At 36.8% G+C, this 12500-nt stretch overlaps 1 protein-coding gene across 2 annotated transcripts; it reads left to right on the forward strand.

Annotated features, from left to right (window-relative positions):
- The first annotated feature begins 913 nt into the window (after window positions 1–913).
- On the forward strand, window positions 914–8791 carry LOC119594944 (U6 snRNA phosphodiesterase-like). Of its 2 annotated transcripts, XM_037944012.1 has the most exons (6): window positions 925–1287; window positions 4351–4481; window positions 5641–5833; window positions 6778–6937; window positions 7876–8072; window positions 8637–8791. In XM_037944012.1, coding segments are annotated over exons 1-6 (1035 nt in total). In that variant the 5' UTR covers window positions 925–934; the 3' UTR covers window positions 8638–8791. The 2 variants fall into 2 exon arrangements, with proteins under 2 accessions (XP_037799939.1, XP_037799940.1); XM_037944011.1 differs by having other exon boundaries at window positions 914–1287; window positions 7876–8791.
- The last annotated feature ends 3709 nt before the right edge of the window (window positions 8792–12500 follow it).

Genomic DNA, 12500 nt, shown 5'->3' on the forward strand with positions numbered 1-12500 from the left:
ACAAGGAAGGAAAATATTTTCTTCAATGTCATCAACCATTTTTCATGATCCTAAGGAATCCAGATTCACATATGCGGATATCATAGTATCCGGCGAATGCGTATCCTCTAACGCCAAAAAAAAAAAAAAAATCATAATCTCGAGGTATTTGTTTTCGCATCCACGAACGCAGAAGACTTTTAAGTTTTGCCTTTTTTTGACATTCTCGAGCCATTGGATTCACATCCACAGACGCCGGAGACTTTTTTTTTTTTTTTTTTTTACTAATCCCCAGGCATCCGGATTCAAATCCACGAACGCAAAAGACTTATTACCATTTTTTACCATTTTCAAACCACCCAGATTTGCATCCACGAACGCAGATCTTTTTTTTTTCTTTTTTACCAATCCCGAGGGATCCGGATTTGCATCCACGAACGCATTTTTTTTTTTTTTACCAATCCCGAGGGATCCGGATTTGCATCCACGAACGTAGAAAACTTATTATTATTATCATTATTATTATTATTATTATTATTATTATTATTATTATTATTATCATCATTATTGATTATTATTATCATTTTTCTTTTTTTTACCAATCCCGTGGTATCTGGATTTGCATCCACGAACGCAAAAGATTTTTTTTCTTCTTACCAATCCCGAGGCATCCGGATTTGCATCCACGAACGCAAAAGATTTTTTTTTCTTCTTACCAATCCCGAGGCATCCGGATTTGCATCCACGAACGCAAAAGATTTTTTTTTCTTCTTACCAATCCCGAGGCATCCGGATTTGCATCCACGAACGCAAAAGATTTTTTTTTCTTCTTACCAATCCCGAGGCATCCGGATTTGCATCCACGAACGCAAAAGATTTTTTTTCTTCTTACCAATCCCGAGGCATCCGGATTTGCATCCACGAACGCAGGGAGACTTTGTTTACCTTGAGAGCAATGGCGACAGGAGGGAGGGGAGCGCTGTCTCTCCTGCAGAACTACGGTTCGGAGAGTGAAGGCGACTCGGGCTACACGAGCGAAGACGAGAAGAAGAGAAAAACCGAGTCCAGCAGTCCTCACGAACGGAAGAAGAAGAAGCGGAGAGCGGAAGAGGACGAAGAAATGGCCGTGGATCACCCCTCCTCCTCTTCCTCTTCCCCCTCGGCCTCGTCACCATGTCCTCCTCCTCCTCCTCCTCCTCCTTCCTCTTCTGCCTTAGAGACGATGATGATGGAGAGTCACAATCTCTCACTATCTCAGAATCACCATCTCTCCATGGACGCTACCTCACACATACCACCTGCCACTCGGTAAAGCACTTTACTCTTTTCGCGAATTTGTAGCGGACGAAGTTGTCACTTTTCAATTTGCACATTTAAGGTCGTTGTCGTGGGTTTTGGGGAGGCTTGGCAGGCTGTGAAGTGTGTTAAGTGTGACACGTAGAGGAAATGTAGCTGTGTATTTCTCGGTTATATGCTTGTATTTATGAATTATGCTTATGTTTGTTGGGTTTTCTTAAGGAGTTTATTGTTATAAATCTTACTGATCATTATGCAGTGACTATCATAACCAGACTTTTTTTTTCATAATTTTGTTGGCTGTGATCTATCCTAATCAATTTGAAATATACTGTGATCTGTTTAGGTTAGTGATTACTACATTCCTCATTTCAGTGGTACTCTTTCAAAAACCTGCAAACCTCCATTATGTGTATTTTAGCAAGTTAGAGCTTGAACTGGTTCTTTTTTGTGGCAATTAATTGTCAAAGAGGTCTACAAGATCAATTTCTCTAGAAATGGGTGGAAGTTTGAGATTATGGAAGTTGGTGCATAGGCCATTGGCATATATAGTGGTGCAGTAGTAATGTTTACAGTTATATAATAGTTAACTGTGTATTTCAATATTTCACAAACAAAGGAAGGAGTGGATACTTGTAACACTTTCTGGATGGGTCAGGTGTGCAAGGGTCATAATATACTCTTGGTCTGTGGGGTATGGCTATACACATGCAACGTGCCAGAGAGCATGGAGCGGGACATTCCACTGCAAATAGCGGACTCCCACACCCAGTGTCCGGCCATTGCCAGAAATCACCAGTTAATTACACTCAGAGATTTCTGTTACCCGTCAGTGTGGGGTTAAATTATGTGTTTCATTTGGATTTAAAGTATACAATTTATTAAAAGTTTAGAAAACACCCACTTACCCTCACTAACCTTGCAGAGTTTGGCACAGACTCTCTGACTATTTATTTTGAGGTAGAGACCTCTTCCAACTTAGTTTGCAGACTTGTCAAATCATCAGATAAGAACCTGACTAACTCTGTGTCATTATTGCACTGGATTTTGGACTGCAAGCTATCTATCATAGATTACAGTAATTTTCAAGTAAACTTGGATAGAACAAAGTCAGCATAGTTCTTATGTGTTAAAAGTCTTGTTTTGAATCACACTGTTTTAAGAAAAATTATATGAATGTTGCAATAAGACTGAATTTGTAATATGGTGTCCAAGTTTTCCCATTTATGGCTTTAGACTGTATGTAGTGATTTTTTTTTCTAGAATTGTGAGGAGAGAAGTATGTTTCACTATTTATTACTTAATTGAAAAAGTAAAGAGAGAACTATGTACAGTTATTTCCATATTTTGATGCACCTGTTCACTCTATCCCCTATGCTAGTCATAAAAGCAGCTGAACTGCACATTGCAGGACAAGCAGATAGCCTTGTGACCATATTCCATTTCCATAAGCTGCCACAGGTGATAATGCCTATACTTTCCAAGCCAAACCTTCTTTTGCAATGAAGATGCATAGTTGGCATCATACTCCTTTTCTGTCCACTTGCAGACCAGCTGGTGCACTCCTATAGCAGCTCACAGATGAGGTGCATCTTAAATTTAGGTTGGGTAATTTTCTTTCTGATTTCTTGTGCAAGCACTAGCACTGACCACAGTCATATCAAGAATGTTGAAAGAAAACCTTGCTCAACCAGCTGATTGACTTCTGGATGGTCAGATAGCTCTGTATGATCTGTAGGACCTATTACAACAGTTGGCAACTAACCTGGAATTAAACCTCTCATATCCCTCTTTAGACAGTATAGAGTACAAGAAACAAAACAAATATATATATATATATATATATATATATATATATATATATATATATATATATATATATATATATATATATATATATATATATATATATATATATATGAGGACCTTACCTTGTCTTCACTTTCTTCCTCCAAGAGGTCAGAGATGTTGGAAGGAGTATTAGCCATTGAGGTGGACGAAACCTAGACATTCTATAGTCAGGATAAGGGATACATTGAAAAACAAGAATGCACTTATCCATAAGAAGCAGCCTTTTTTGTACCCCTTGCATTGTATGTACTTCAGCAACCCTCTACAAAACTGTGAAGATGAGAAGCTTGGAAATTCTTGTTATGTATTTTTTTTTTCTATAGTTTTGGTTACCACTACATAAAAATGGAATGTGAAAACAATAAGTAATGTACTGTACAAATGAATTTTCTGATATGAATGAAAATTGAGAGCTACTAAGTTCAGTGCTAACAAGAGCTTATGTTTTATTGTGAATAATTGTGAATAGCCCTTATATCATCCTTGACAGTAGTTGGTTCTTGCTGTGTTGACTTATGCAAATGTTATCTGTGATATAGAGTCTTTGTACTTGTTTACCTACTTGAGGCCAAAGTACAATGTTGGTGGTAATGCTCTGAAGTAGTAGCAGAAAGTCATGAAACTAATGGAAAAAGCTAGTGTGGGAGACTAATAATGTGTGGTAATTTCTGCTACTGTTGTTATTCATACGTTTTGTGTATGAGTCAACTTTGTGAACCATCAACAAGACAGACAGGAGTGCATGGAAGGCTGTTTTGCTAGTCCACCTTCTACTGCAAAAGTGTCATAGAAAGAGAGAGATAAGTGCTTTCTCAAGATTGAGAAAGTGCTCTTTATTTCGACAGAGTACTTCTACAAGTGTGAAATGTTGATCCAGTGGTAACAAGTTTTCCACACACCAGGGACTATGCACAGTCAGCTGCTCAAGTGAAAAATCAGAAGCTCGGGGAGCACATGTTTATTTGCTTAGTGTGCATTTTGCTGCAGCATACATTATTTTCCAGCATTTAAAAAATAAGCAATTCTTTAATCTCACATTTGTGGGACTGTGAAATTGGTTGAACTATTGAAGACCAGTAGCTGCAGATATCCATTTTTATTATATATTATAATTATGCTTTTATGACAGTCCTCATTATCATTAATATCACTATTCTCACAGTTTATATCTGCACCCAACATGTAACAAAATTATTTTATAATAGTCTACCTGTGTCATTTCAGCACCATACCTCTCCCAAGAGAACTACTACAAGGTGGAGAGGAACACATAGATGACCCCTCACAGCACCAGGGGAGAATCAGATCCATTGCCCATGAGCGGGGGAACTGGGCATCTATCGTTTACGTTCCCTGTAAGGTTTGCTGATGTGTGGCATATGAGGATTTTCTAAATCATAATTATTTTTTTCTTTCTTTCTTTCTTTTCTTTTCTTTTTTGATAAGACATGGTGAAATAATGAAAAGGGTAATTCCTGGTTGTGTATTAAGGGTTTTGCTACACTGTAACTGCACAGGCAAAGTAGCATTTTTAAGATAGAGCATTTAGATCATTGATTTTTAAGCTACAGGTCAAAATTTAAATTAGAATAATATCTGAATATTAAGGATTTGAGCTGACACATTTGGAAGATCTTCCTGTTGCCAAAAGACAGTACATTTATCAGGAGTAATTGGCTCTCCCCTGCTATGTGCCTTTTTGTCCAATCAAAAAAGAAGAAAACAAAAATAAAAGTGTACATAGTCATACAAGGTTAACTCTACCAGGCCTCCTAGTTTCTCTTTTTTTCATTAAATTCAGATGAGAAACCCAGTCTTACACCGTCTTAACATTAGATCTTGTTCTCTTGTATTTAATGGTGCACCCGAGAGTAGCAAATACCCAAAGCAATCTTCACTTCTAACCCTCTCATCTACTTAATGGTACTGACCACAGACTTTACTGCATGGATGTGATGGTAGCTTTCCTTGTAAACTTTACAGTTTTTACCTGGAGAGAAAAAAAAAGTATATGTGCATAGCTTGTTTGTCTTTTTTTTCTGTCTTTATTTTTTTTCAGAGCAAAAAACTGCAATATGGAAAGTTTAAGAAGATTTCACTAATGCATATACCAGGGAGACATGTGTTTATCCTATATCTGTTTATATTGTGAAAGCAAACAAATTAATAACTTGATACACATTTAAAGAAGTGCTCAGTTTGCAGTCTATATAGATCAGAGATTGTCATGCCTGTTTGTCTGCCTCCCAGACAAACAGGCAGGCAAGCAGATATACAGACCCAGAAAGAAAACCAGACAGGCAACATGATATGGATTCTAATTGTATGGCCACTCTGCTTATAAACCAAACTTCGGTCAGTCCTCTTGACTTAATCAGTGTTCAGGCCTTGCTGTAACCATTCCATTTCAAACCAAGACATGCCTTGCAAAAGTGGGAACAACATCAATTTATATGGAGTATGATGCCACAGAATACATCGAACTAATGGTGGGAAAATTCTGGTTGATTGCAGTGCACCTAGGTGTTTTTGCCGCCAGTTTTGCATCGTTTATAGCATCGCTTGTGGCTGCGTGTCAGGACTACAACCTGATACTCACCCCCTCATCCGATCTGCATATTTCATTAACAAGAACTCTCATACTTCGCCTGCACTGGATCCAACCTTTAACAGAGGATCTCAGAGCAAAATTAAGCAAATTTTCAAGGTAAGGGATTTTTATTCATTTCTGCAGTATGTTTGGTTATCATTATTATTATGTTGTTGCTGTTGTTAATTTTATTGATACCTTTAAAAATATTGTTGTTTTCATTATTATTTTTTTTTTATTTTTTTATTATTTTTTTTTTTATCATCATCATCATCATCATCATCATTGTTATTATTATTATTATTATTGTTGTTGATGATGATGTTATTGTTATAATTATTAAAGTAATAAAAATAATAATGGTAACAACAGTAGTAATGATGCTAGTAATATTTGCTTTTATAATTATTATCATCATCATTAGTAGTAGTATTGTTATTATTAGAATAATTATTAGAATAATTATTAGAATAATTATTAGAATAATTATTATAATAATTATTATAATAATTATATATCATTATAATTATCATTATAATTATCAATATCATTATCATTATAATCATTACCACCATCATCATCTTCACCATCATCATCATCACCATTGTCACCACCACCATCGTCGTCGTCGTCGTCGTCGTCGTCGTCGTCGTCGTCGTCGTCGTCGTCGTCATCATCATCATCATCATCATCATCATCATCATCATCATCATCATCATCTCATCATCATCATCATCATCATCATCATCATCATCATCATCATCATCATCATCATCATCATCATCGTTATTGTTATTGTTATTATTAGTAGTAGTATAGTTGTTGCTGTCATTGTTATTAATTTGCATTTTATAAAGTTATCATCATAATAATTACACGCATCTTGTTTTAACTTAATGGTTGCACTAGTATTTTATATATACAGAAAAACCTACACTGCCATTATCAGTGTAAGTTGAAGAAAAAGAAGAAAGTTATCCTAAACAATTAAGAAGAAGACTGAATCTCCAAGCTGTCCAGTTATATATAAAAATTTATCCTTCGCCGCTTTCCATTCACAGATTTTCACTTTGGCTGCACGGCTTGAGCGTTTATGTAAATGAGGAGCGCACTAGAACCTTTCTGGGGATACGTGTTTGCCATGGGAGGAACGAGCTGGATGATATAGTGTCCGACATTGACTCGTGCATTGCGGAGTACAGACTGCCACGGTTCTATAAGGTTTGCTCTTAAATTATCTTTGCTTAGCTTTTAGATTAAAGTTAAAAATGAGGTTCTTAGAGTTTTTTTTTTTTTTTCTGATATGATTATTGGTATGATTTATTGTCCTTTTTTAGGGGGGGGGGCTTTTTTTCGAAGGCTGGGTACTTTTTGGAGAGGGGCATGTTGGGGTGGAGAATGTCTTAAGTTTTTTTTTTTTTATTCTTCAGTGAAAGTCTATCACTACCATTATTCTCCCACTGACACCGAGAGTACATGTATACAGGCCCTATCCACTGGGATTTTATTTCACTGGTTTTGTTTTCACGTAGAGTTGGTTGCTACGCCTACATGTCCTCGCCTGTTTACTCTATTCCTTGAATTTTTTGGAAAGAAAAGTTTCCATTTTATTGTTAGAATTGTAGATGGAATGGTGTAGTAATAATAATGCTTATAATGGTAATAATAACATTAGTGACAATAATAATGGAAATCAGATCTTTTTCCCAGAATATTCAAGGACTGGGTTACACGGGTAAGATCAGGTAGGCCTGGTAATTAATTCCTTGATGATAAAGAGCTTGTGAACCCATCTGTGGCAAACGAAGTTGACTAAACAAAAATAGAACAGACAGTTCATGTATCCAATGGGACAAGACAAAAGTTGAAAATGGTATGAGAATGAATAGTTTCACAATAAGAAAATAAGTATGTAATTGATGTTTAGTTGTTAAATCTAGACATAATTGAGAAGAGGTAGCCAATAAAACGTCAGTCACAGGTCTTCCCTTGTGAAACTTCATTCTCATACTTTCCTGTGTAGTGAAAAATCTGTCAGTCATTAATGGTTTTGGAGATATGCAGCATGATCTCTTGTGACAGGATTTCCATATCATTCCACGGAATTATGACCTCATACCCTAATATTTTTCCTGACATTTCTTATTCTCTCTCGACAGGATGGCTCGTATCACGTGAGCGTAGCCTGGTGCACAGGAGACGTCTCGGAGTCCCTACGACGCCTCCTCCCGCAACTGGAAAATATCTGCAGCCAGTACTTCTCAGTGGAGTCAGAAATGCGTACTTTTAATGTTGACTCCCTCCTGTTTCGGACGGGAAATCGTATCCATACCATACACCTTAAGGCAGACCATTAGTAATTGATAATCATGATGTTTAGTATCAATTTTATGTGTGAATGTTTCCAGGAAAAGTACCAGTATAAAAGTTTATCACATATATATCATAATCATGTTATATCTAAGCACAAAAACAGTAATAGGCTATATTTATTGGTAATATTTGGAAAAAAAAAATGATTTTTAAATTTTGAAATTGTTTTTTTCTCTTTTTCTTTTCTTTTAGTCCCCGACTTTTAGTTAAAAACAGTAATTGTGAAGATTGACATTCACACACCTATAGACCTATCAGATATTCCATATTTTTTTGTCATGAATCTTTGACTGAAAGTATTGCCAATATTCATAAAATATTTTATGGTGAAAATGTATTAGAAATACTTTTTATTTATTTATTCTTTATTTTTTTTCATTCAAATTTTCTGTCTTCTTCTTACAAGGACTAATAGAATAGACACAATTATAATTTATTTACTAATACGGGTGAAAGTTTTTTAATAGCATTGACTTGCCTTAAGTTTAACAGTGTCTATGTAGTTACCAGAAGTCGGAAATTCCATGCGATGTTTGCATTGTTGCAGAACCTGTGTGCAGCATGAGTGCAACTACTGCGAACCTGCATATTCCAGAGAACAAAACTCCTTTCCAAGAATTGTACTTTTGATATAATATTAGAAGATTTTATGTTTCATTTGTGTGAATTGCATTCAATAGATACATAAAGAATTAAAAATTGGAACATGTTATATTATCCTCACTGTCTTTCCACATGTATGAAGCCGATTGTAGGGAATTCAGGACTGTAAGAAAAGATTGGGAAAGGTTCAAAGGCCATCTGGAGAATGGTTTTACAATTTAGCACTTTTCTGTCGGCTCACTATTTTCTTCATTACTGTTGATGTTGTTAGTATTAACTATTATTAGCAACATCTTTATCATTGTAATTACTTTTGTTATCTTCATGGTCATCATCATTAGTATTACTTTACCATTGTAATTGTTGTTTTCATTGTTAGCATTATTATTAATGATATTATAGTTATCATCTCCATTTTAGCATCAGCTACATAATTACAGTTATAATCAATATAATATTTTTGAATTATTACTGATGGCATTTCATTATTATTAATGGCAAATTAAAAATTTCCAATTTTAATATCACTGCACAACAGTACAATAATGCATGTAGCTTCTGGTACGACATTAATGGTCCTTTAAGAAATCTAGATGGAAGAGAAAAAGAGAAAGAAAAAGAAAACAAAGAACAAAGAGGAAGGGATGTTTCATGTGAAATAAAACAATTGGATAATTTTTTGTTCTAATAAATGTCACAAGAATCCCATTTTCATGATGAATTAGCATTCTTTTCCAACTGTAATTGGCTTGGGATTCCCAATATTTTTGTAGATAATTATGATGATGATATTTTTACTGAAATTAAGCTAAAACAAATGGCAATAGAATGGAGTATCAACCTTTGCATACCTCTAAAAAAATCTACGAGGAATTAATCAGTAGAACTGGGTTGTCCTAGGACAGGAAGTGGTGAGTCTCTACCAAAATATGGCATGAGAGAGCAGCTGCGGAAATCTGCTTCTTCATGGGGGAGGGGCAAAGGGAGGTCACCCCCCCTACTTTTTCAGCTACTTCTATCTGCTTACTGATATGCCATATTGGTCAGCTGCCTGCTCATGCCTTGCTCCCAAGGTGTTATTTGATGTGCCTCAAGGGGTGACCACTTCTGTCTGGACCTGATTGGCTGGTCATTTGATGTTGTGTGTGCTGTCCTCGATCCATCTTGTAGTCCTCTTCTGTTTCTTCTTGATCTTTGATGAAATACAGTCCTCAAAGATCTCGACTTCGGATTTGTCTAGATTTCCTTGTAGTCCTCATCCAGGTCTGACTTGGCAGTATATTCATCCACACGTCCTTGCAGATCTCATTCAGGTCCTTCTTGGATGCATGTTTCTGCAGACCTCTTCATTTGGATCTATAGGCATCCGTCCAGATGGCGCTGTTTCCAGCATCTTAAGGTGACTCATCCCTGCATTGACAAGCTCCGGGGATTTTTTACAGGATATATGGGAGTCAGGCAGGTGGCACCCTTCCACCTCATCTTGGGGTGACTGGTACCTGTGTTGGCAAGTCCCTGGTCCTTTTTTGGATCTACTGGCATGTTGGCAGGTGGTCCCCTTCCAATACATCATGGGCCGGTTTAATCCCTGCACTGATGAACTCTTGGTCCTTCTCACAACCTCCCCAAGCAACCATATCAGGAGTAGGTTCTCCCTTTGGTGTCGTGTTGGATATCTTCAGTCAAAACTGCTGTGTTAAGTCAGGGAACCAGATCATCCATGTCAGGGCCAAGATAGTAAGAGAAAAAGAAAAGCAACGGAGAGGGAGGTGTTAAGTGCTACTAGACAGTTATTTATATAAATTTGCAGTTTGTTAATTTATTTATTTTGTGTTTTTATCACGAAGGTAAAGAGGAAAATAGGAGAGGGAGATGTAAGTAGTGTTTTCAAGGACTGGCTTGATCTACAAACTCTCTCTGATGGCAACGACAATGGTAATCCACACGGACTCACTTGAGCCATTGGTTGTCCCATAGTGAAAGAAATTTATCTAAAATAAGAGAGTGTGCATCATGCCTACAGCTATGAGAGCAACAAACATAGTTAATGAAAAGGTTTCAGTGTCCTTTGTTCTGTATGGATGAGTATGATATTAATACAAAATTACTTCAACTACCATACTGAATTTATTTAATGATATACGAATGTACTCATTAGTGAATGGCAACATGAAAAATTATTTGCAGGCAAAGTAAAATTTAATGTACTAAGCAATGTATAGTTCTATTTAATCTACATTTCGTATTCGCTACAAAATTTTGATATACCCAGGTAGCCTTTCTAGCTATGTTGTCAGACTAAGTAAGACTTCATCAACGTGGATCCCTATCCCCAAAATTGCTAATGAAATGAAGTGAACTGAACGAGGCAGGAAAATCCTTAAATAACCCGCTCTACTCTGGAATCTGCGAGGGCGCACGTGACAGGCCTTATGGGTATCTATCAGAATCACACAATATCCTGGATTTACGCAACACACGCATGCGACTTCTAGAGGGTGAGAAAGGTGTGATTAATGTGCGAATAATGATTCTAATTCACCCAATCGGCACGGATGACAAGAATGCATGCCATGCCTACTGTAATGCAAGTTTATTTATTTTATTTACACATAGATAGCTCTACAAGTGCTTAATCATGAAGGAGTCAGTTATTAGTCCTACCTATCTAACCTTTTTATCCTTTAAATGTTACTAAGATTTAAATAACAATCTAATAATCATAACATCAATAACAATAGCAACTGTATTGATATCAATTTTATTAAAAAGAAAAACAAATTTTCCTGCCAATTCAAGGAATGGGGAAATCAGGATCGGTTACTAGGGCCTACGGATAGACTCCTTTCCGGCTGAGCACATGTGGAGCCATCCGCATGTAACAAAATTCACAGAAAACTAAAGGGACAGAACGAAAATCCGTGGTGGTTGGGTGAAAGCCAAGTTCTACACTTTTGAACGGACCTGAATATGGACTCACACCGGCTCGAAGAAGAGTTACCGATCGAACGAATTTCTTCGGTTTTACTTTTACCTACCATCGTACATTGAATCGTGTCATCATATGCAATGTAACAATGCTATTCTTATTTGTATACAACAAGCAACCAGATAATAAGGAAAATGTTGTTGCCGTGGGGGGGAGGGGTGCTTAGAAGGCGGAGACTGAGGTCCATGTAGGGATCACCCCTGCCTTGGACCTCAGCCCTCGCCTCAGGTAATTTTGAAAGGTCTTTACTTCTCCCTCTATGCTTTTCCTCCTCGACTTCATCCCCTTCCTCTGTCGACTTATCTAAATCGTTCTCTCATATTTGCCGTTTTCGCCACAATACTTTACCATAATGTTGTGTGATCGTTGATGCCTGGCACATTTGTTTTTGACCAGTGAACATTCTGAAAATCCACCAACATCGCCCTACAGTAAAGAAGAAGAAGAAGAAGAAGAAGAAAAGAACTCTTCGGTCCCCAGCTCCACCCTATCGTTATATTTTGTATGCGCCGCTAATGACCTTAGATGTTGACGCGGTAGAAAATGTTCAATAAAAAAACCCATAGCATTGCCACGTGCGACCAAATGTGAGGAAGCACTTTATTACTGAGAATAGTAATGAATGCTATGAACAAGAACGCATTAAACTCGTAGTAGAAAAAAATAGTCTCTAATACCGAGAGAAAAGACTTAAATACTTCGATGAACGAAATGCGCGACCTAAGGTCAGGATAGTGAGAGTGAGAATGCTGCCGTTTTCTGCATATAGCACTTTTACCCAGCAAAACTAACGTGAGAGTGACTGCACACACACACACA

This window comes from Penaeus monodon, chromosome 35 (assembly GCF_015228065.2).
Source record: "Penaeus monodon isolate SGIC_2016 chromosome 35, NSTDA_Pmon_1, whole genome shotgun sequence".
Classification (NCBI taxonomy): domain Eukaryota; kingdom Metazoa; phylum Arthropoda; class Malacostraca; order Decapoda; family Penaeidae; genus Penaeus; species Penaeus monodon.